Source organism: Balearica regulorum, chromosome 1 (genome assembly GCF_011004875.1).
Source record: "Balearica regulorum gibbericeps isolate bBalReg1 chromosome 1, bBalReg1.pri, whole genome shotgun sequence".
Classification (NCBI taxonomy): domain Eukaryota; kingdom Metazoa; phylum Chordata; class Aves; order Gruiformes; family Gruidae; genus Balearica; species Balearica regulorum.
In genome coordinates, this window is record NC_046184.1 from 144,309,472 (window position 1) to 144,334,431 (window position 24,960).

The following is a 24,960-nucleotide window of genomic DNA, read 5'->3' on the forward strand; positions in this document are numbered from 1 at the left end:
ATGCAGCCATAGAATTTCATCTGATAATTTTTGTAGTGAAGGCCTTTATTTTTCATCTGTAAGTAGACATTATCAAACCCAGTTATGTGATGTTGAACTTTTAATGTTGGAAATGGGTGTCTTTTTAAAATTCAGCTGGATAGATTCTTAAGGCCATTAGAGGCCATTTCTGGGAAAGTCTTGGCCAAATGATTGTGGCAGAGGCTAAAGAGGAACCATGTGGTAATTTCTGCATTTATTACAATGTCTCAAGAAGCCTACAGTTACTTAAGTTCATTTGCTTCACCCATATTTATTTTTTTTTAAACTTGGTTGCTAGCTACAAGTACATCTGTTGGATTGTGTGCACTGTTGCTGAACAAGTATAAGAACTATCTCATCATCAAGCATCATTTTCCTGTTTTAGCTATTTATAGACTGAGTGCCCAAGTTCTCTTTTGATCTTCTCTTTGATAAATAATCTGACCTGCTTAACTCTGTCACTGCAAGAAATTTTAAAAATGCAAAGGGTTTTTTTATAACTACTTAACTCCCTAGAATTTGGGGGAATTTAATTAAAAACAAAGTTAAAAACTTTGAGCTCCTCTCTCTCACAGTCATTCTGAAGTTAATGCTCTTTTCTCTACTCTCTGCTTTCTCAGTCCTTACCTTCTGTTTTTGTATTATTTCTTCTGGTCACTTTTCTATTTTTTGCCCCAAAGACTTTTTGCTATAATTTGCTCCTGTTCATTTTTTTTTTTCCCAGGTAGTTTGAAGTCTAAAAGAGCAAGGCTGAGAGAGATGCATGCCAGGTGTTTTCTGATATGCTTGGAGTTAAGAATATAGATCTTTTTGGAAAGACTTCAACGTTATTCTGTAAGGATGGAGATGTGAAAAGAGTCTCTCTATTAGGATTGACACTCCTATCCTCTAAATACCAGAGCAATGTTGTTAGCAGGGCACTGCGTGCCACGCAGTTGCATGGCTGTGAACAGTACAGAAATTATGACATTTTAAAAAGATTGGCAAATCTTTTGTCTGAATATGTTTCAATAATAAGCCAGCTCTGAAGTTAAATCAAAATACAAGCAATGCTAAAGGGACATCAAGATCTGGTGCCTTTTTTTGTTTTGTTTTTCTTGTGAACAAAATGTGATGGAGGCGGCTCAGTTGAGCTGCTCTGCAGCACAAGCTTTTCTGAGCAGGTCAAGCCCAGCCAGTGCTCATTTCCTTCAGAACTGAAGAAAAAGAAGATTATCTTTAATTTAAGCTAGACAGTGGCCTTGCACTAACATACTCAGTTTCCCTAAAAACCCTGTGATTGATATCTCTGATCCTTGGACACAGTGGCACTTGGCACTGTAAGGCTGAAGCTTGTCTGTGCAAGAGACAGGGATTTTCTTGCTTTGAAATCCAGAAAAAGGATCTGAGAATCAGCACAGATGCTGCTGTCTCCTGCTTAGAAAGCTGGGTGTGCTCATCAAACACCAAAATTTAGCAAAATAGCATGCTGGCATATGTGATTTTCTCTGCTGGAGAAAGGATGTCAGATAATGAATATATTTTAATTAAGTTGTGTACATCCAGGAAAATGTGTTCAAAATGCATCCAGGAGCGCATTTTGATTTTACTGCTGTAATCACGGGTCATGATACAAAGTTACAAAAAGATTATTATTTCAGAAATAATTCTTACGCATCTTCTACCTGAGAAAATCCATCCTGGGAAATCTTGGGTAGGTACAAAGCTGAAAACACAACATTGTAGGAATTTAGTAAGAAAGTAATTCTCACAGCTTAGGTAAATTTACCTATGTAACTATAATTGTCAGTATGACTACAGGGTTTTAATCTGTTCTCATTAAACTCCTAATCAGACTGTAGCTTCTGAATTTTTTAAGCAGGTCTTTGAAGTTCCTTATGTTCTTTGCCATAAAGGAGTCTGTTAAGGTATTAGCTCTCCTGCCAAGTAATTTCACCTGCAAGAACTCATAGGGAATGACTTTTAAGGAGGCAGAACCATCCAATTTTGTGTCTTGGGAATTTTAGTTTTCTTAAATTAATTTTTCTGAGACTTAAGGGGGAAGAAAAAATCTGGTTTTGCCAGCCCTCTGTTGTTGTACATTAGAAACAACCATTGTCTTTTGCAGCTGGTTTTATTAACAACAGCAGAAAAGAAAGGGGAAAAAAAAAAAACCCCTGAACTTCAAGGAAATCTTTTCTGTCCTGGTCCCAAGGCTTACACATCAGGCGAGGATGTGGCAAGGACTTCGTGGTGCTGTCACCTGGCTGTGGGATGTTGTCTCCTGGCTAACACAGCATGAGCGTAGCCGAGCTGCCCCCAGCTGTCCCCCCCCGCTGTTGTCAAACCTCTGCTGCTCGCTTCTCGGGGGGGCGGAGGGGAAGCGTGAATCATGCCCTCACAATATTTGCAAATGTGTCAAAGCTGAGCAGGAAGGAGCCGCTTCCTCTTTCATGTCTTGCTAGGTGTCAGAGTAAAAAAGCTGGAGAAGAGGAGCATTGAAGTTGGCCAGTGAAGCACCAGGCATGTGGAGACCTTTGGCAAAATTACGAAGTGGAGCTGTCAGCAAGCGACCTTAAAACAAGAAGGCTTTTGTAACAGGCTGTGCCAAATTGCTTATGTTTTCCCGGTTTGAAAAATGCTGATCTGTCTTTGGGAAATCATGCCAAAGGGCTTGGGAAAATGCACCTTCCCATATTTATTTTCACAACCCAGAGGGCAGCAGGAAGTTTTTGTTTCTTAGCTTGTGGCTCTGGCCTGGTAACAGGGCTTTTGCAGACTTATGCTATTAAATAGATAGCAGTGCAAGGGACATGAGATTTTGATTTCGCTTATGCTTTAGTTTCTATTTTTAAATTCTTTTCCAACTATTAAAAAAAATCCACAGTCTAACGTCTGATAGTCTGAACACAGAAATCCAATTCTGGAGGATTACTCCTGTGCAATTGTAAATATTGAGGCCAAGAGCATGCAGGTGTGCTTTCTGAAACAGCACATGCGGGGATTAAGGGCCATATATTCAGAATATTTCCTTGTATTACTGAGGAAACACAAGTCAGGAGCCTGGCTTTTGTGAATGCCTGGCTTTTTTCTGCAGCAGGGACCTGAGTCATCGATGTACTGTGTTTTGGGAGGAGAAGGAAGATGTGTGGGTTGGGGAGAGGGTGCTGATACTTGCCTTGCACTCAATGACAGCTCCCCTTTGCGTGGATAGGTGCACTAATTTGTGGTGTAGAACGGGCAGCCATTTTTTCGCTGTGATTTTTGGAGCACAGGTGGAGCAGTTTTTTGTAGCATGCCCCTGTTGTGCTTTCTTGGAGCTGGTGCTTTGCGGCTGTTTGCCTGTCCAGCGGGGCAGCAGGGGAGAGGGCTGTGGGCCCATCGGTCCCACCGCTGGCGTGTCCCGGAGCAGCCGCTCAGCCAGGTGCTCCTGCTTCGATAGAGAGGCTAAGAGGAGGAAAAGTTTCAAGTTGGAAGGAGCATCTCTGTTAAACTAACTAATGTAAAGTGTTGTGTTGTTTTCTTTTTTAGCTAAAGCTTCATCTATAGATACTCGGACTAAAAATTAAAATATTGTTTATTTGAAGTGCTCTGACTTCTTGACAGCTCTCTTCTGTTTACTCTGGGGTAAAACTGTTGAGAATGTGACCTCCTCACAGGATTTTTGCCCAGATGTGGAGGTTTTTTGGCATTTGTTTATTTATTGAAAGGAGGATGCCATGGTTTTTTGCTGGTCTCTAATTTGAGAATAACTGTGGGTCTTGTGATGGAGCTTGAGCTGGGTGTAGGCAGGTGCTGGGCAAGCGTCCTGGCACAGGTCTGCCAGCCAGCACTCCTGTTGGTACAGTCCTTCCTCGTTTTTCATCAGGGAACACAAATTGCACAATGTGGGTGTTCATTTATTTATTTAGTTTAACAAAACCTCATATGCTCAGGCTTGAAGCAAGGCTTAGGCTGGGATTTCAAGAAGCAAAAGGCCCCTGGACCTTTCCAATGGTGGTTGTTTAAAGTTGTCGGTGAGCTCTCTCCATACACGGTTTGTTAGCTTTGTGGCAATGGCTTGGGACACAGGGTTCGTCTCTGAACCAACCAGATAGGTAATCACTTCTGGCTCCTTCCTTCCCTTTGCTTTGGGTTTGGGGTATCTTTTTTTGTTGGCTGAGCCCTTCCTTGGAGGTAAAGCTGCTGTTGTTTCTATGGGGCTTTCCCCAGGAAACCATAATTAGGTAAGAGAAAGTGAGGAGGCTTTTCTGCCAGGCCACTAAAAGTGCAGCGAGCGGTGGGATTGCCAACCCATCCTGGCTCTCTTGTGGTGAGCGTTTGGCAAAGCTGTGGTGAGATCTGCCCGTTCCCCCGGCACGCGGGGGTGGCAGGGCTCCACAGGGTGACATGTGCCAGGCAGGGCCCCGCTCCTGTGGAGTGTGGGTGCTCAGCGTTCCTGCCCTCCTGGTTAGAGCTGAGGGCAGTGTTTCTTTCATGGTAGGTGCACAGTTTTGCTCTGGTAAGTGGGGGAAAATAACTTGCAAAGCCCTATAGAAAAAAAAGAGAGCTTTATTAGAGGTGTTACTTTAAAAATGAGGGATTTTTTAGTCCACCAAGGAGGATGAGATCATTATACAAAATGAATGATTGGGTTGTTCCACCCTGTGCTTTCTTCCTATAATTTCTTCTTGTTGCTGTTCTTGATGCAAAACCCCATGCTGCAGTGGCAGCCATCAGAGGTGTATGGAGATTGCCATGAGCTTGAGGTGTTTTGGGCCTCTCCGTGACTAACTACTCAAAGCGGATCTGCGTGTCCTAGGACATGAAACACTGGAGACTGCTGGTGCCTTTTGACAGCCAGGTCTTCTGAAGATGGGCTGGTAGTAGTATCTGTGCATAAGGGTTTGAAGACACATCAAAACTGAGCATTAGAGGTCATCCTTTCCTCTATTTTTTGGTGTATTTCTGGTGTGCAGCAGTAGGGGAAGAGAAACATTTCTCAACTCATAAAAGTAATGAGGAGGATGCTAGTCCTAAAAGTCTTTTTTTAAACTTGTATACTAACACCGACTGGGTTTCAGTTTGACTGTTTCCTTTCTATTTTGGTTGAAGGGAAACCCTGCATTTCCCACAACATAACTAGTTCCCTGCTCTTCATATTACTCATTTGTTTTCTGTGTATATAGTAACACATAAAAACTTACATGTATGCATGTATACATATCTGTATGTATGTATTTTTTAACCAGGTGCAAAATGACTGCTCAAGTGACACTGGAGGATGCCTTGTCCAATGTGGATCTCTTGGAAGAATTACCATTGCCAGATCAGCAACCGTGTATTGAACCCCCGCCATCCTCTCTACTGTACCAGGTATAGTTTTTCCATTTCCATTTGCTGTTAAGCAAGAGTATGTGCTTAAAAAAACAAAAAAAAAACAAACCAAAGTGTGTTTATATTTGCAATACATACAAAACTTCTTTTCCCTACCAAAGATTTAATTCTGTATTTTGCTTTTTGCCTTAGCCAAACTTCAACACTAATTTTGAAGACAGAAATGCATTTGTCACTGGCATTGCAAGATACATTGAGCAAGCTACGGTCCATTCTAGCATGGTAAGTAGATGTTCAGATATATACTTTTGTATTACTTGGAAAAAAAGGAGAGGAACACGTCTTCTTGCAGTTCACTGTAAGAATTGTGGTCACAGAAAACCAGAAACCAGGTTATATACAACACTTCCAGGAGGCAGTAAGATTAAAAAGTGTGTGGCTTTTCTTTTTTCGTTCATATACTTCTTGATAACTTTAACATTTCTTCTTGATCAGCCAATGTTGCTCAAAAGTTTCCTGCTTTCATTGTGTGTTTTTCCATTATGCTGAGGTGCATTAGTTGTATTGACAGCTAGCTGCTGTAACTTGAATGGAAAAATTACCTTCCAGCCTCCCAAATTTCCGCTATTTCTCTGTCAGTTTAGTGGTGTTGAAGGGTTTTTGCTGGCTTCCTCGCTGAGCAGTGTGTATATTAGTGGTTTATTGACGCCCTTTTGTGTAAGGTGTTCTGTGGTTTTTAACAGTTCCACAGTAGAAGATAAGACCTCATGCTAGTAACTCCATCTCTGCTGATGGCAGAGCTATTTTGAGATACAAAATAACTTGCAGGCTGCAAATGCTGGTCTGTGCTCAACTTGTCATTTCATGGCATTCATGGTAAATGAGGAATAATAATCTTGTAATTCTAGAGGCCACTTCACAAACAGTGGAATGAGCAAATTAAGCTCCTGATTACATGCTACTGAAAATCATGTGAATTTACACCAGATAATTTTAAAAGTAATCTGGTGACTCCTTAACCTGTTTTGATTGTTTGGATGTTGTTGGACCTCTCCTTTGACATGTTAAAAAGGATATTGCTCTGCATGTGCTGACTCTCTCATCTTTGACCATTCTACCTGCAGTGCACAAATTTAAAAAGAAAAACAAACACCACTCCGCCACCCAGATTAGCATTTTTATTTATATTTATAGATCACAGTGTCTTTAGTTTTGGGAAGAAAGAAAAACACAAAAAGCAATCTGATCTGGGGAGATGATAATTTGTGTCATTAGGTAAGCAGAATTGCTGCAGTTGTTGGCTAGTTATGATAGGTATTTGTTGGTTTAAGTGGTATGAAGATGGTGATGTGAATTCTCTCAGGATTAGGTTGGGTGCTACAACAGATGACTCAGAATAAATGGAATTTTTTTTTAGCTGTTGGATTATAGCCAAGCCAGACATCAATAGCTGGTCAGCTCTGATACATGTAATATGGCCGAAAGAGCTTGTGAATTATGGTAATATTACTTTACATGCATACACAATGATGTATCATTCAGCTTGCAATATATGTGTGTTTGTACATACACATTCTGGTAAAAGAAATAGGTTTGTTTGGGCAAGGGTTTGGAATGACAGAAGACAAGTGGATTTAACCCTTTTGTATTACAATGCTTACTTATATTGAGTGTCTGTCTTACAGAATGAAATGCTAGAAGAAGGTCAGGAATATGCTGTCATGTTATACACATGGAGAAGCTGCTCCAGAGCCATTCCTCAGGTAAAGGATGAAAATTAAACTGTCATGCAATATGTGCACTTCTGGCTTGTTTCGGTATGGAGCTGCAGAGATCGAGCTTTGTCAATGAGCTCCAAAATTTAGTCTAATTTGACTCCTGAATTGTTAAGCTGGGTATGCTGTAGAATAGTGTCTTTTAGCACTTGGGGACCAGGTGGATTTTTTTTTTTTAATAAGAGACCTATAGCAATACCTCGTGGGTTTTGTGTCAGTCAAGAGTAGAACAGGGGTAATGTGCTCTAGAAAGAAAACCTTTGATTGTTGGGTCTGTTTGAGGTCAAAATTTCATTCAAGAGAATGGACCCTTCCCACTCCCCAACTTAATACTTAAATTCAGAACAGGTTTAACAAGTAGTATACCATGTAACAACTAATGTTCAGGTTAAACATTTAAGTTTCTAGACATCCTAGATAGTAATTTTCTAAATGTCAGAGCTATGTAGTGTTTTCTTGATCTGTATACAAAAATACAATGCTGTGAATAGGTGACAAGTCAGCTGCAAGTGTCTGGGAATGGTTGTACAGGTGTAGAGTGGGAAGAATATTAAGATGCATCAGAAAACTGAACAAAATTTCAACCATGAGTTGACACCTGCCTGCTTTATAAGAAGCTTGTAATGCAATTATTTTTGTACTTATATGCAAGGAAGGCTTATCCCATGGTCTAAATATTTAAAGTGGAAGTCAGGTAATCTGTTTTAATTTCTAGTTCTGGCCTTATTTTAGTGCATGATTTTGAGCAAGTGGCTTAATGTGGAAAGAATATTGTCCTAACCATACAGAGGTGTTTAACACTAAATTATTTGCTGTGAGGTAATAGAAAAATCTTAAATTTTTTCTTCTTTTAAGCACATTTAAACTCAGAAGACTAGCATAAAATTACCAAACCCAGAAATGCATGCCTTAACTTTGTCTCTTTAGGATGATAATGCATTTTCTCAGGATCTTAGTTTCTGAGGCTTTATCAGGGAAAGTTCCAAGTGTAATGATCTCTCTAATTATCTTCAGGTCAAGTGCAACGAGCAGCCTAACAGAGTAGAAATTTATGAGAAAACTGTGGAAGTTCTGGAGCCAGAAGTCACAAAACTGATGAATTTTATGTATTTTCAGGTAAAAGGAATGGAATCAAAATTTGTCAGTAGGCTTGCATTTTTATATTCCTATTTTGTATGCTTGATATTGTGTGCTCAGATACTGAACCTAGTCGTTATACTTTGAAAAAAACCCCACGTATTGTCTCACAGAAGGGCAGAATTTCCAATGCCTATCTTAAAAACTTCAGGTGATCTCCACTAAGACTTTGAGCATAAAATCAAAGATAATTGCATGTGGTCCCTACATAGCACGTGGGAACAGAGATCTGGAACTTTAGGAAGAAAGGAAATAGAAATATAATATGTGTCACGTGTATACACACAAATGTCTCAGCACAGAAACCATTTGTTGAGGGGTGAGGGATCCACAAGTCTGGACGAACACGAGAGCAGCAGGTGCAACTTTGCTCTGGCAATTCATAGTTGAGGCAAGCTAACCCAGTTGTTGTGACCTGCCAGCCACCCGAGTTACACGGGTGCTGGAGAATAGCGGTCTGTCTGGCTTTCTCCTCCTGTGCTGGCAGCTTGCCATTTGGTTCAGTGGACTGATGATGTTCCCAGGCGTTATTCAGAGGGAGCCAGAGCAGTTAGAGCCTACCAGGCTTGGAGCACACAGGAAGAGGAGACTGAATGAAATGCAATATTTCCTGTCGTCTTCCCTAATTGGTGAATCTTACTGAGTACAAACAATCTCCTTTCATTCAAGGACATTAGTGCTCTAAAGTCAGAACAGATTCCTCTTTACATTCAAAGTTGCTGTCTTTTTTTGTACTTGTAATCTCGATCTCAGACAGCCCTGATGCATGCTTGGAAATAAGCCCTCCAATAAACATGTGCCAGGATGATTTTGAGAGTTGGCATGTACAGTGTGCTGTGATTTTTTTTTTTTTTTTTTTAAGGGAACATACCTTTTGATGCATATACGCTTCCTCCCTAAAGAGCATGAAATCACTTGTTTCAAAGGGATTTTAAACTTTTATGACTTTAATCTGAAAAGAAGAACCTAGCCTCTTGTGCCAAGCAAGCTTTGTGGCAAAAATCATAGGTTACACTTGTAGCACACAGCAAGTACACAGAGGTGGAGCTGAAAAACCTGTGCTGATGCCTTGTTAGCCTTGCATGCTTTAAACATTTTTCTACTTCAGTGGCACTTTTCATTGGACCAACTCCAGTTTCCTGGAAATGCCATAGCTTTTACTCTCTGTTTCTTCTCTTTTTTCTTTTTGTTTCTTTCCCCCAATAGAGAAACGCGATTGAACGATTTTGTGGGGAGGTGAGACGCTTGTGCCATGCGGAGAGGAGAAAGGACTTTGTGTCTGAAGCATATCTGATCACGCTGGGCAAATTCATCAACATGTTTGCAGTATTGGATGAGTTGAAAAACATGAAGTGCAGCGTGAAGAATGACCATTCAGCCTACAAGCGGTAAGTGCAAGGAGTAACAGGATGTGGGTTTCTACTGCCAGGATACAGGCCTCCCACGAGATGGCAGCAGTTGCTCTTTTTCTGACAACTTTCTCCTCAAAAGTAGTCCCTTTATGTGGGACCAGATTTCCTTGAAACTAGGGATGCATTGGCTGCACTTAGGCAGTTCAGTAAATCTATTTTCTTTATGCTGTTCTTCCTGCATGCAGCAAAAGGTTCTTCTGCCTCTTAATGCCATGCTGTCAAATATTTCTGTCTTAGTATATGCTAAACATAATCGTAGAGTCATGGAATCACAGAATGGTTTGGGTTAGAAGGGACCTCAAAGATCATCTAGTTCCAACCCCCCTGCTGCGGGCAGGGACACCCTCCACTAGACCACGTTGCCCAAAGCCCCATCCAACCTGGCCTTGAACACTTCCAGGGATGGGGCATCCACAGCTTCTCTGGGAAACCTGTGCCAGTGCCTCACCACTCCAACAGGAAAGAATTTCTTTCCAACATCTAATCTAAATTGACCCTCCTTTAGCTTAAACCTATTACCCCTTGTCCTATCACTGTAATGAATATACTTTGCTCAATAAAGCTATTATTTTTAAGTTTGAGAGGAAACTGGCTTTCTGGTCACTTGTGCTACTCCTATCCTATTCTGTTTTTGGCATCCACTTTTGACATTTGTAGTTGAGAGTTGTTACGCTTGTTCTTAAGATGTTTCAGCTTTGCTGTTTGATGTCATTGTGACCACAGGTGCAGCAGGGAGGGGAGGAGGGTGAGATATCAGTGGCCAAGTTTTGTGCTTGAGCTGCGAGATGGAATTGAGTATCTTTTGTTGAACATGGTGGTCAGAGCAGCAGGGGAAGACAGTCTTTATGTCAGCTGTAGCATCTGTGGTCTTTCATAAAGAGAACTATTCAGGCAATTACTAGCCAATTTTATCTACGCTGCTTCCACTTACATGAGATTTAATATCCACCTCTACCAGTAGTTGCCTTTTGTAGTTGTTGTTGTGCCTGGAGACCTTTTAAACTTTCTTGGTTTGCCTTTCTTTTTCTTTGGAGGCATGCTTCTAGAGGACAAACTGTTTTCTGGAAGGCTGACTTTTCCTGGATTGTTGCATGGCTTGGGTCTGTAGAGCCACTGCTGTCCCCATCAGTTGAGGGATATACCCAATTGTTTTTGGTTTGGGATGGATTTTAACTAGGGTGCAGTGGGGGATTTGGGATTGAAAACAGTTCATTTGGGATAAATTAAGTCTATCTTCTCTTATAATGAACCTTTCTTTTCAATTGTTTTCTTAAAAAACCTTCTCTTCGTCTTTTACGAAATAGGCTTTTGATGTAGCTTTGTTGAATCCATAGCCTGTGTTTGGATAACTCGCTTTTAAAAAGCTGTGGCAAATAAGTACTGACCGTGTCTGCCAAGTTCTCTTTCTGCTCAGTTCAGGAGTTTGGAAGTGGGAGGTGCACTGAGGTTGACAATCCTGTATGAGCAGCGAATGATACACCGTTGTACTAGTGCTTAAAGATGTGCTGTCAGCGTACAGTTCCCCTGGCAGACTTGGGGATGGGTGTGTTTCTACTGAGAAGGGATGGATTTGCTTACAAGCAGGCCTGCCAAAGGGAAATACTGGTTTTTTTCTTCTGTTTTCAAAGAGCTGCTCAGTTTCTGCGGAAAATGGCAGATCCTCAGTCCATTCAAGAATCCCAGAACCTCTCCATGTTCCTTGCCAACCACAACAAGATAACACAAGTAAGCTTTTGCAAAGTACTTAATACTTTACGGAACTATTAAAATAAAACTATTCCAGTTTGGTAGTAACTGTTGTTCCCCAGGGACTGTAACTACTCGACTAATATCCTTTTCTTCTTTTTTCCCAGTCTTTACAGCAGCAGTTGGAGGTGATTGTTGGCTATGAAGAGCTGCTTGCAGATATTGTGAATTTGTGCGTGGACTACTATGAAAACAAAATGTATCTAACTCCCAGTGAGAAACATATGCTTTTGAAAGTAGGTTTCTTTTGGGTAAAAATAAAAAAAAATGATTGAGACAGGACACAGATGTTTGAATTCCTGATTGTGGGGTTTTTAAAAAAGAACCAGATTAACCAAATAAATTATTGCTTTTTCTCCCCCCACCCCCCCTTGTCTTTTTATTGTATTACATGCTAAATGTATTGAGAAAGTTTCTAATCGGTTTTTGGTTTTCATAAATTGAAGTTGACCCAACTGAACTGCTGCAGCCTTGCTAGAAAACCAATTCTATGGAATTGTGTTTCTATGAAGTATAATAACAGCAGAAAAGAACTACTGTGTTTTCTTTTTAGATATGTGGCAAGTTTGTATAAAAAGCTTTTGAGGGTGAGGCTGTGTATCAAATATTTCAGGGAAAAAGCTTAAAATAAGGGTTAGTAAGCAGCTAAGCTTAGCTAGCTGGAATATGTACATGTAATAAGAGCGTGCTGGGCAATATGAGGTGTGGTTGATATTATCAGCTGTATGTCTTGCAGTGCAAGAAAAGGTATAGAGTAAGAATTGAAAATTTGCCTCATGACAAATATTTTAAGTCACTTCAGCATTTAACTTCTGAAGAGCTCTGTTTATTAGGACCAAATAGAAGGATCTTGTAACCACACACAAACTCTAGAACAGTTGCATTCTGTCTGCAGGAATGTCCAATGTGTCTTTCATATTTAGGCCTTTTGTTCAGTAAATGCATGTTTAGAACACATTAACTGGCTCATGCTCACCTCCTGCTATTGTAAATACTGAATTATGACTTTATGTTAATGAATAACTTAGACAAAATGTAATTAGATTTTTTTTGGATGCTTCTGAGCTCTTGTGTGTATAATTCACAGATGCGCTGAAAGCTATAAAAAGCAATAGCTCGCAGATGTTAGATCTAAACTTCTGTTACAGATCAGTTTGCACATAGAGAATTTTAATCAAATGGAAGTGGAAGAAATAACTGTCTAAAAATAGCCAGACACTAGTTTTAGTGAGATTTTTTTGTATGGTAGACCTTTGTAAAAACAAGTATCATCTTTTAAGGATAACCAATCAGGCTAATGTTAATGTAAAAACTACTAATATATATATATATATATATAAAAAAAAAATTAAAAAATACTACAGAAATGTATGTATTTGAAAATATATTCTGTTTGAAGGAGGGTGGGTGTTTCAGGACTGTTTTTAAAGTATTACCTTTTTTTTTTAATGATATTAAGCATGATCTTACTGCAGCAGGTTTTTACCTCTGAGGTGCTTTGTTTGTTTGAGGTTTGATTGTTTTCTTTTTCAGGTTATGGGGTTTGGATTGTACCTGATGGATGGAAGTGTCAGTAACATCTATAAGCTGGATGCAAAGAAAAGGATAAATTTAGCCAAGATAGACAAGTTCTTCAAGGTTGGTTAAGATGTGATCTTATTATGTGATTTTAAAGGTAGTTCTCCTTGCATTTTAAATATAATTAAATAGAATAAAGTTCACTTTGGACTGTAGCATGGGTAAATAATGGTTTCCTTTCACTAAGATTTGTGTTTAATAATTTATCTAATCTGATTTATTCCTTGTGTACAGCAGTTGCAGGTTGTCCCACTGTTTGGTGACATGCAGATTGAACTTGCAAGATACATTAAGACCAGTGCCCATTATGAGGAAAATAAATCCAGGTAAGAGGGAGAAGGAAACAGAGGGGAGCATCCGGGCTGGGGAAAGTCAGACCCTTGGAGTATATTTTCATAATCACCCATTAGTCTGTGAGTCTGTCGTAATTACTTTAATAGGGTTTTCACCTTGGTCTGCTTTTTGGTGTGGGTATTTCACTATTAATGTAATTCATGTAACATACAACTAAAGAAACAGGTTTAAAGACCTTTCTATGCTGCTGAGCTCATTCTTGTATCTGTGACGTTTCTTATCACCTGGGTTGGAGGAAATGAGTTTTATCTTACACTAATTTCATTTTTATTTTTTCCTTTAAATATGAAACTTTCTTTAAAAGAAATGAAGGATTTTACTAAGCAAGGTGAGCGGTAGTAGTGCATGGGTAAATAGGCATGTGTATATTGTATATGGAGCAGCAACGTAGCTTGTCTCCCCCCTCTTTTTTTTTTTTTGGCTAGGTATGCAGCACAGCAGAATGGCTGGAAAATGCAGCCAGTTGTTACATAAATGGTTCCATGGTTTATGGTTATTGCTTTGTTTTAGTGAACGTTTCTGTGCCTCTCCAAGACCTTCCCTCCATGCAGTTACATGAATTTAGAATGCAGTGCTTTGCATTTTAATTCCTGCAGAAAAAACACATAACCTGCATGTAATTGCTAAGAGAAAATCAACAGCAGTGGGCCTACTGAGCTACTAAAAATATGAGGCTACTTAACATGACATTCTTGGTAGCATGTCTTTTGTGTCCCTCTGGATAACATGTTAATAGTATTTAATAATGCCCTTTTTTATAGTTGGGATCACACTGTAGGCTCTTCATAGTTAAACAAGAATAACGATAAACAATCTGAAGGTAGCTAGATGTGTCGTACAGCCTGTACCTATGCTTCTGCCCTGCCCTTCAATCCTGCTCCTGAAGAGAGACACTGGTTTGTATTTCATAGCAACAGCCTTTTTAAAAAAAAAAAAAAAAAAAAAAGTTTTTGTTTTTAAGACTTGGAAGAAGTACTATTTGAACTCAGAAGGGCAGTCCATCACTAATGGATTGTGCAGGGTGAGAGGTAGAGGTGTGAAGAGAGGAAAGGCCTCAGAGAAGGAAGACTTTAAAAAGAGTTGCGCATTATGGATCTTTCTTTGCAGTATCAGTTGTACTGTTTATTGCCTAAACTGATTTAGGTGGGTTTTTTTGTCTTCTGAAACAGATGGACATGCACGTCTTCCAGCAGCAGTCCCCAATACAATATATGTGAGCAGATGATCCAAATCAGAGACGACCATATGCGTTTCATATCAGAACTGGCTCGTTACAGCAACAGTGAGGTGTGTGGGATTAAAGCTATTTGTGCAAATTTCATGTCACTGATTAACAGTTATTGTTAAGTATCTGTAGAGCAAGTAAACCTCAGGCTAGGTAAATGACAAAGCTTGATCACCTGAATCAAGAAAAGCTGGCTGCAGGGCTAGTACCCATTCTCTGCATGATATTTGCACTATTTCAATTTAAAATAATAATGACACATCATATATTCTTCTGTCTTTTTCCCTCTCTCTATATATAGGATACATACCCTAGTACTTTTGGCATGTCTCTTTTGGAATAGGTGGTCTAGCCCTTACTCCAAACGAGTGCTCATAACAGTTTAAATGAAACTAAAAATTAAGAGATTAGTTAAAAAAAAAAAAAGAAATGCATGCATATACACATACACGTATATGTATACATATAAAAATACACATATATAGAACATATAACATATATATAATATATATAACTGATGTCTTGAATTGATCTGTGTTCATCTGTAACAATATTTTGGTGATTAGGGATACCAGTGGTTTCCATCTCTTGACCTAAATCTGTGAAGTTTAACTATATAAGTCTCTAGAATAAAAAACTGATATTAATGCAGGTGTTGGTACATGATTCTGTTTTAATGCTTAAAAGAAATCTATGTAGAAATTTGGCTATGGATGCTGGGTACAGCATGTTCTGATGTGGGTTTGATTTGGGTTTTTTGTTTGTTTGTTTAATTATTTCTAGGTGGTGACTGGGTCTGGTCGACAGGAAGCTCAAAAAACAGATGCGGAGTATCGGAAGCTCTTTGATCTCTCTCTCCAAGGTCTGCAGCTTCTCTCTCAGTGGAGTGCACATGTCATGGAAGTGGTATGTTATCTGGGAAATAAAACCAGATGAAAAGAGGCAGCTTGGTGAGGTTGGACAGGCTTTGCTTTTACCGAATGAAAAATGCATTTTATGTTTTGTTCCCTTAATTGCCCTCTTCCTTCTTCCTTCACTCCTTTTCTCTTCCTGCTCCAAACCACATTCTCAGAGGAAGGCACATGAAGTTCTCAGAGGCTAGGAGTAATGTTGCTGCTTCGAAGATCCAGTAGCTCATACAGTCTCATATAGTACATTCAAGTTGTTATATTTAATGGATAGGTGATCACCTGTGAGCCTTGACCAGATGTTTTTATGTTGCTCTGGATACATACATTTTGTAGATTAAGACTTCATTGTTTTCTTCTAAATGTTGTTTAAAATTATATTCTGTTAGAAATATCGTACCAACATGCAGTCACACAGGAGGTGATCAGCTGGCTATGTTTAGACGTCGTCGCTTCATAAATTGAAGCATGCAAGGTCTTAACCAAAGACACAAAAATGGATGGAAAGGCTCCCATTGGCTTTACATTAGGCTTTTAGTCAAAAAGAAAGTAAATGTGGGGAAAGGAAAATTTGAGAGGAGATGAGGGAGGGAAAATAAAGAACCTGCAGAGTTGTTTCTGTATATTTTAATAACTTATTTTAAAAACAGATGCCAGTTAGAAAAGTGACTGTTTTTTCCAATAAGAAACTGCTTCAGGTAGAGATTGAAGAGGAGGATGCAGGAGTCCTTTTTATGCTGCAGACACTTAGATAAAAGCTGCATGTCTTACCTGTACCAAAGCATGTTCTAGGAAGGGTTGAAACAGATGACATGTTGTATGAGAGAAGCCAGACTTGCTCCTCCTCTGCCTCTGATGTCTGAGCAGATGTCAAGCCTTTTGCACTGTGTGAATCCAGTGCAGTCACTGTGGGAGATCACTAGCTAGAGACCCAGTTTTCTTCCTCTTCTATATTTTTAACTGCCTCTTTTAAAAGCCAGTAGATGAGTCATACTTTTTCCTGTATTATCCTATTCCTATATAAATCAGCAGTGTATGTTATGGTGAAAATCTTGTTCTCCTTTTCTCCTTCTTAAGAGAGGTTGCTGTCATCTATTTATGGCCTCTGCAACCCCCAGACTTGCTCCCTGTGTTTCTGTCATTGCAAATTGCTACATTCAGGCTCTCTCTTCATAGTGACAGTCTTCCTTTGTATTATATCTCTGTAGAAAGTCTCTCATTCTTTGCTCTGTTTCTATCCTCCCAGTTCCAGAACAAACTTTCTCTGAGGACCACAGCAGGGGGTTTTTTGCCTATTATCACTGCTTTGCTTTGTCTGTCTGATTTGTATGGATTCTCTTTAAGTACTTCTCATGTAAGTTTGTGTTCACCTTCTCCCTGTCCTCCTACTGAGAATTTATTCTGATCTGGAGTATCCTACTTATTTACTCGTCTTCTGCATTCACTCACTGTCCATGAACCTCGTTACATGCATCATGTTCAGATAAAAAGTTTCAGCATATGTTTGATGTCCAATTTAACCCTGTCAACTTAATGCCTCCAAAATACTTCATCTTTGTTTAATAATTTGCCCAGTGTCCTCTTTGTAGCACTTAGGTTGCAGGGTGTGATGCTCTTCTTTGCCATAGGTCAATTGGTGCAAATATTAATCCACGATAGTAGGCAAATTTATATTGCTCTGTAATCTAACACTTATGCAAAGATAATATCAACCAGACCTTACTGTTCACTGAACTCAAACTGCGAGAAAATTGTATTTGAATGGGACTAGGATTTTTCACTAGGTGCACCCCAATGGTTATTAGATCAGCCTGACACTGCACAGGAATTTTTTGAGCTGTGTTTGCCGTGACTGAAAAGTCAGTAATTAAGAGAAATGCATGCTGTGCAAATGATGTTGTCATAGATAATACAGCTATTTCCACACCTTTAAACATACACCCCCCCATTCCTCCTCAAACTGTAGTTTTCCAGTTGTCTTTTGAATTCTAAATGTGAATATTTGGCCAGTTTGGAAGCTCTTCTTTTTGTGTGTGGGTGTGATGGATGTCTTTATTATGCCCTGAGGTCTCTGTGTTTCTCGTGCTTGAAGTGGGGAAGAAACTTCTGTCTACGGTAGCATTTGCTCAGTAAAAAATACCCTGAAGTGTAACACCTGCTGAGTGTCAGTTAAATTTTTTGAGCTAATACAGGATTGCTTGTTTTCAAGAAAATTTTTTAGGCAAATTATTGTTTGGCATTTCCACTAGGTAGTAGTTTCAGAATTTATGCAGGTTTTGAGAATAGTACTATTTTTTTCCCCAGATATTCTTGAATTCACTGGAGTATTTCTTAAAGCATGTTATTTGTGTCCAGCTATGTTTCATGTTTCTCAGGCTTTTTTTTTTTTTCTTTCTTTTCTTGTTTCTCCCTGTTGTGCTGCATGAACTGCAGTATTCATGGAAGCTGGTACACCCAACTGACAAATATTCTAATAAAGATTGTCCTGACAATGCAGAAGAGTATGAAAGAGCAACAAGATACAATTATACTAGTGAGGAGAAGTTTGCTTTGGTTGAGGTAAGGTAATTTTTTTTTTTACAGGGATTTTCCAAAGATTAATTCTATACAAAGGAGAACATCCTCTATAAGCATTTTCTATACCCAGTGCAAAAAGACAGCATGCCCTGAGTTGTCTCTGAAAGAGCATGTTTTCCTCCATTCAGTACGTAGGAGGAGCACAGTAAAACTATCCTTCATCTTTTGGAACTTGTTAATTCCTCTTTTCTCATTTTCTGTATTTGAAAAGGGGCTTTTTGAACAATTATGCAAACAAAATAAGAAAAAATACACCTTTTTTTTTTTCCCCCCCCGAGGTGATTGCCATGATCAAAGGTCTTCAGGTGCTGATGGGAAGGATGGAAAGTGTTTTTAATCATGCCATTCGCCATACCATTTATGCAGCTCTTCAGGACTTTGCTCAGGTCACGCTTAGAGAGCCGTTAAGACAAGCCATTAAAAAGAAGAAAAATGTCATTCAGAGGTAGCATTCTTGTTTTCATCTTCTCCTATATTGTTTACCTCATATCTTACTAAATTTGTTACAGAATTGCACAGCTGTTAAATTTTGTCTCTTTTAAGTCTGTACTCCCCTACTAGTCTGTCTGGTATTCAAAGTTAGCTTGGTTGAATAGGTATTGAAAGTTGAAGAATTCTGAAGTCAATGGTTGCCAGCATGGGTACGGTAAGAGTCCAGGCTGTCTTGAGCCACTTAGGACAACCGCAGGAAGTCTTGTGTTCCTGGTAATTTATTTTTATTTTAAGGAAAGAGAAGTACCGTAATACAGAAAGCAAGAGTAGTATTTTTATTTTGAAGAAAGGTGTTACTGTCCACCTTCCTTACGATTCCAGTGTTTTCTCTCCTTGTGTCTCATGTTTACATCCCACCCCATAGCCTCATCTCTGCCCTCTTAGTATCCTGCCTTCTTTCTCAGCTTCTGCTGCTTTTGGTGTATTAGCCTTACACCTCTCTTCCAAGTGCTCCATCTGCCCACACTGATTGGCAGCATTTCCTGACTTTACTTTTTTGTCCCTAATTGTTTGCTTTTAACCTTGACTTGTTTACCATTTGTTTACTACCACGTTTCATTGCAAAGCTCTTAAAAGTGAAAGACTTTGGCTAATTTGCAGGGACACTCTTTGTCCTAGGGACTTTCATGAAATAGGGAAGTGTTACTTTCAAATCTGCTCAGATTTGGGAGTAGACATTTGCTTGATCATTCAGCATGTCATGGGATATGGCTGGCTGTGTTTCTGACAGGTGTCTGAAGTCTAGTTCAGTATTTGGAGTTAGGAGTATGAAGCTGTAAATTCCAGCTGAATTCTGGAGTTCTGCCGGAAGCAGGAATTCTGCTGCTTCTTTTAATTTCAAGCCAGAATTGTGTGTCTCTCGTTTGGTTGATAAGCTGCTTTCATTTGATTGAATAATCTGCTTTTTTTGTGGTTTAGGAGAACAAAGTGGTTTGATGTGCTTGCTAAGGATCCCAGAGGTGAATTCTTAACAAGTGACTTTTATCTCTGGTGAACCAGTTTCAGAGGTCAGCTTTCTTCTGACAGAGGAGAAGGGCTCTGGACTATTTTTTTTTTTGATAAACAGTGTGGAGCCATTGTTTCATGGATGTGGTGTCGTTGAAGTTGTTGGTGAAATCATTTGTGGTTGCTCTGAGTTACCCTGAGCTCCCGAATGCTGTTGCAAAATTTCTGTGCTTGTGCAAGAGTGCTTAAAACCGTAAAATGTTCTTATCAGTGCACCTGGATGTCTGAAATAGTGTGAATTGTGTTCAGTGTCTTGCAGGCCATCAGAAAGACAGTCTGTGACTGGGAAGCGGGTCACGAGCCGTTCAATGACCCAGCTCTAAGGGGAGAGAAAGACCCCAAAAGTGGTTTTGACATCAAAGTCCCAAGGCGTGCAGTGGGACCCTCCAGCACTCAGGTATTTTCCCATCTGGTGGTTGCGATATCTGTCAACAATTATTGCATGAAATGTTTTCTCTCTGGCCTGAACTATTTAAAAATTGCAGGTTTGTTTTTTTTTTTTTTTTTAAATGCTAAAAATCTACTCTGATTAGATTTATATTTACAAAATCATATATACTTAATCAAAATCCTCTGTCTGGGTTGCTGTCACTTTCTACTCTGATGCATAATTTTTCCAAGTGTTCAATATCTTTAATTTGGCTTCCTGGGAAGAAATATTTTCTCATTGAGCTCCTAATGTTTTTTAAATAATATTTTTGAACTATTTGAATTATTTCTTGACTGACTCTCATCTCTGCTATGACTGGTGGATTTTTTTTTTGTTACATCCGATTATTCAATAGATGTCTACGTATTTTTAAAATACATTTAAAATATAAATGATTGCCTGTAAAATATGGGAGAGTATTTGACTTCTGACAAGATCCCTCTTACTGTTCAGTAATGAATGATAAAACTGCTCCCTAAAATCAATTTAATTTGCTGCTGCTGGTAAAACAAGAGTGTGTTTCAAGTGTGTTTTCTGTGGTAGTCATTGAAATCCCATACCTAGATGCTCGTTCTTGTTACCTCCATATAATTCTCTTTTTTTATTTTCTTTGTGGGTTTGTTTGGAGAGTGTATGGTCTGGTATTCATAGCTCATCTGAGAAAATCAGGTGCTGAGCACTTTGGGTGAAAAATTGAAGGCAACTATGGTTTGTAAAGACAATCTTTTAATTCCTAAAATCTGCGGGGAAGAGAACACATATGAATAATGATCTTGGGTAATAGAAAGTTGCTTAAATTGTAGTTGAGATGAGTTTAATGAAGATTTTGTTTTGGAAATCAGGAAAAAATGTTTTGATTTCTAATTTTCTGGGGGGAAAAATTAAGTATTACCACCAGTGTGCTTCTCCTGTGCTTAGTATGTTTAAGGGCTTTGTTTCACTGGCTGCAACAGGCTGTTTAGAGCACATGGTTCTCTCTGCTTTTTCTGCTTTTGCGCTGGCACGCTTGTCTGTCTTGGCTGACAGGAGGAAGGGAGGTCAAATATATCAATTTTAGATAGGTTTTTCTCAGTTTCATGCAGTTCTAAAATGGCTGTGTATGAACTGGTAATACTTGGAAATCTTTGCGATATCATTTGAGAAGCTAATGGCTCTCTGAGCATCCTCTGAAATGAACGGGAACTTTTCCCTTTGCTCGAGGGAGCCCCGGATTGCAGTGATTATTCTGATCAGAGAAACCTTTCTGTATGTCCTCCTCTGCATGCGTACTGTGCTGCTTTTCACTTTTAACAAACTAACACGTTTTCTCTGCTTCTGTTTCCCCTTCCTTATTTACCCTTGTGTTTTTATTAACGGATTCTCTCTCCCCTGCCTGCCCCTGTCTGTTGGTTTTTAGCTCTACATGGTTCGCACTATGACAGAGTCCTTAAACTCTGCTGAGCTGTTGAAGCAGCTCAAGTCTCTGGGATTGGAAAAGCTATTGCATGTGACACACAAGTTTCTGAGGCAGTCCTACATCTATCCGCCTCTTTTAAACTTTGGTGGTAAGACATTACTTATTACTTTTACTTTTTGTGGTGATGTGAACTGTTCCACTGCAAATGGTCTGCTGCTAAGCGTCAGTGGAGGTCCCCTTGGCATGGGTAGGCGTTTGTGCTGGTGCGTAGGCTAGCGTTGCTTCTGTTCCTCTCGCCTGAAAGGCTTTTACCCACACAGTGCCAGTTTTCAATTTGAAGTGGAGCAGTCGCTTACTGATAGTAATTCTCAGTGTTGCTCAACTAATGTACCATGTGTATTTTCCTTTTTTCCCCCCCTTTCCACCACAATTGTTTCCTTTAATGATACAGCTTTACATGGTGAGAACTATGTTAGAGTCCCTCATTGCTGACAAAAGTGGTTCCAAGAAAACCTTGAGAAGTAGCCTTGAGGGGCCCACCATATTGGACATAGAAAAATTCCATCGCGAGTCTTTCTTCTACACTCATTTGATAAATTTCAGTGGTAAGATATGTAGATGATCAGTGTCCAGCTTAGCATGTCCTAACACCTCTAACACGACCTGGAAAATGTTTCCGATTGCCTAAGTCAACTTACCTTTGGTTTATTTATCAAAAGCCTTGGTCTGTCCAAACTTTTTCTGAGACCTGATATTCAGTATTGTGGTGGGATTTTTATTTTGACTTGTTATACATTTGTTTATAATGCGTCAAAATTCATATTGTTACCTCCCTTTTCTATTTTTTTTATGTACATATTTATATAAACAAGGGACAGATAAGTCTATACACATTGAAAATTTAAAAAGGAAGTAGTTTTTGTGTTTTGGGTTTTTTGGGGATTTTTTTGTTTATGTTTTAAGTACGGAGGAAACAAATTCTCTGTTGTGGTAAATTTGATGTCATTTCACTACTCTTACTATTCAGTTAATTGTAATCGGAAACATGCTGTCCTAAAGCATTCACCTACTGACATTGAATGTATCTAGTCTTTGTCATCACCATGCTGTGTTGTCTTTCATTTTTGTTTTGCTACCGGACTCTACCCTCAGAGCCTGTTAATGTCAGTCATAATGCTGCTGGGGAAAAGCACTTCAAAAGGTCTTCAGGACATCCTAATGTAAAAAGTTCATTCCCATTTTGGTTCTCAAGCCTTCCGCAAAAGAAGGCTTGTGCCGAGTGTTTTCTGGAGTGGTGGGAAGCACACCTCGGCGCCTTTGACAACGGCCTTAGAAACTTTTTGTTTTAATCCCTCCTTCATGTGTGTGTCTGTCATTTCCTGCCCATCTAATCAACAGGAAGGTGTGGAGCGATTCAGTCCTCCAGAGGGAGAGATGGTACTGGTGGATCTGGTACAATTTTGTCTCCTTCGCCTGCTGCTTCCCAAGTTCAGTGTACAGCTGTCTCAGCCCCCAGCTGGGAGATTAAAGTAGAAATCCCCATTTACTGGTGTACATAGTTTTTCTGTTTAATTGGTAGTCTGTTAGTCTAGTTAGTTTTTTTTGTTGTTGTAATAAGGCACCCCTTTGGGGGCCAACGGGGAATTCAAAGCTCTTTGAAAAAGTCATGGGCTTTATGTTTTGAATTTGATTTACATATTTGGCCTATGTATAGCTCTAGTGACTCACGCCTGCTTTTTTTGTTTCACATTGCATCATCAGAATCACAGTTGTATTGCTCCTGATGTATTTCTATAAGAAGTGTAATTCTTCCTTATTTATTCTGAAAGAAACCCTGCAGCAATGCTGTGATCTGTCCCAGCTGTGGTTCAGGGAATTCTTCTTAGAGCTGACCATGGGCAGAAGAATCCAGTTTCCCATCGAGATGTCCATGCCTTGGATTCTGACGGACCATATTTTGGAGACCAAAGAGGCATCAATGATGGAGTAAGACCTACTTGTGCTCTTCCACTGAATGATTATTCTTAATGATTGCCATTCCTTATTAGTATAACTGCCATTTCTTATAACTGCTTTAATTGGTTTTAACAAGCAGTCACTGAGAAGGTATTCTACACCTTCATAAAATTTTCCTCTTACATTTGCCAGTTTCCAGATTCTCAAAGTTTTCTTTTTGAAGTGAATAATTGAAGTACAAAACCTTTCATATAAGTATCATTGCACCAGCCAAATACATTGTTCCCTGAGTGAGTTCTTACTCCTGGAAGATGTCAGATACAATGTATAGTGGTAAAAGCATAGTTCCCATTTTGATGGAAAGCTACATCCAGAAAACAAGTTTCAGACTGCAAACTTCTCTATACAATTTCTTGGAACTAACAAAAAACTTTCTTAAAGGAGAAATGGTGATACTTTTTTATGTAAAACTCCAACAAAAAAAATGATCCTGTTTGCATGAACCACGTGTGGTCTACAATATTGACTGGCTCACATCATCTTGACTGCACCATCCTAAAGAATTATAATTTCTATAGACATGTAACTCTTTTTTTTAATTCTTTTTCATTCAGGTATGTTCTGTATTCTTTGGACCTTTATAATGACAGTGCTCATTACGCACTTACTAAATTTAAGAAGCAGTTCCTCTATGATGAGATTGAGGCAGAGGTAAAGTAACCTTAATACTGGAGAAAAATAGTCTGTACCTGAATGTGAAAATGATGTTAAAGGCCAAGACCTATTACAAGAGATTCAGAACAGTTGGAGATAATAAATAAAATGAGAAGAAACACCAGAAGATGGGTAACTGGTTGGGTGATATGTTGTGAGGAAACCTGTAGACCTGTGCAAAATGCCTCACATTAATGTTGAAAATTGGATGTCGTCATCTCTTGTACTGGGAAATTTGGGTGCATTAACTTTAATTATGTTTGACAAACAGTGGGAAGTCTTGGGTAAGCTCCCTTCTTTTAAGTATCTCTATACACGAAATTTTTTTTTCTCCCCAAGGTAAACCTATGTTTTGACCAATTTGTCTACAAGCTGGCAGACCAAATATTTGCGTACTACAAGGCAATGGCTGGCAGGTAGCTATTCTAGTAGTGAGAACTCTCATTCATGCATTTCTGCTCTGCTTTGCTGTCTAATATACTTTAAGCATTTTCTTCCTTTCTTAATAGCCTGCTTCTGGATAAACGATTACGTTCAGAATGCAAGAATCAGGGAGCAACCATTCAGTTGCTACAGTCCAACCGCTATGAGACACTGTTGAAACAGAGACATGTCCAAGTGAGTTAAATCATGCTCTATGGTACGCGAGTTGCTTGGCAATTTTTCAATGGGGTTGATTTATGTAGGTATATGAAACTCTTCCTGTGCTTTATGTTCTGTCATCTAAGTGGCATAACTGACATTTGAGATCAGCTTTTTTTTGTCATATGAAGGAATAAATTAAGAAAAAAAAAAACCTTAAATGATCCTGTTTTAATGCAAATGTCTGTTGTAGTTAAGCAAACACAAGCCAAATAGGAATGTCATGTGTGGTAGCGTTGTCTTCCTAGTAATGTCTTTCACCAGTTTTCAATATGTTGTCGGCACAATGTCATGGAA

The 24,960-nt window shown here is 39.2% G+C and overlaps 1 protein-coding gene across 3 annotated transcripts in view; it reads left to right on the forward strand.

The window, feature by feature from the left end:
* CYFIP1 (cytoplasmic FMR1 interacting protein 1) overlaps positions 1–24,960 on the forward strand; it is an 80,931-nt gene that overhangs the window by 13,858 nt on the left and 42,113 nt on the right. For 2 of the 3 annotated variants that reach the window (XM_075737298.1, XM_075737309.1), the window contains exons 2-20: positions 5,232–5,355; positions 5,509–5,598; positions 7,002–7,079; positions 8,106–8,207; positions 9,435–9,616; positions 11,269–11,365; positions 11,494–11,622; positions 12,920–13,024; positions 13,199–13,290; positions 14,488–14,605; positions 15,327–15,449; positions 17,885–18,010; positions 18,307–18,473; positions 19,775–19,922; positions 21,803–21,956; positions 23,181–23,337; positions 23,922–24,018; positions 24,361–24,437; positions 24,531–24,639. In XM_075737298.1, coding sequence (XP_075593413.1) covers positions 5,239–5,355; positions 5,509–5,598; positions 7,002–7,079; positions 8,106–8,207; positions 9,435–9,616; positions 11,269–11,365; positions 11,494–11,622; positions 12,920–13,024; positions 13,199–13,290; positions 14,488–14,605; positions 15,327–15,449; positions 17,885–18,010; positions 18,307–18,473; positions 19,775–19,922; positions 21,803–21,956; positions 23,181–23,337; positions 23,922–24,018; positions 24,361–24,437; positions 24,531–24,639 — 2,268 coding nt within the window. In that variant the 5' untranslated portion in view covers positions 5,232–5,238. The remainder of the gene's footprint in view (positions 1–5,231; positions 5,356–5,508; positions 5,599–7,001; positions 7,080–8,105; positions 8,208–9,434; positions 9,617–11,268; positions 11,366–11,493; positions 11,623–12,919; positions 13,025–13,198; positions 13,291–14,487; positions 14,606–15,326; positions 15,450–17,884; positions 18,011–18,306; positions 18,474–19,774; positions 19,923–21,802; positions 21,957–23,180; positions 23,338–23,921; positions 24,019–24,360; positions 24,438–24,530; positions 24,640–24,960) is intronic. The other variant, XM_075737317.1, reaches the window with a different exon arrangement.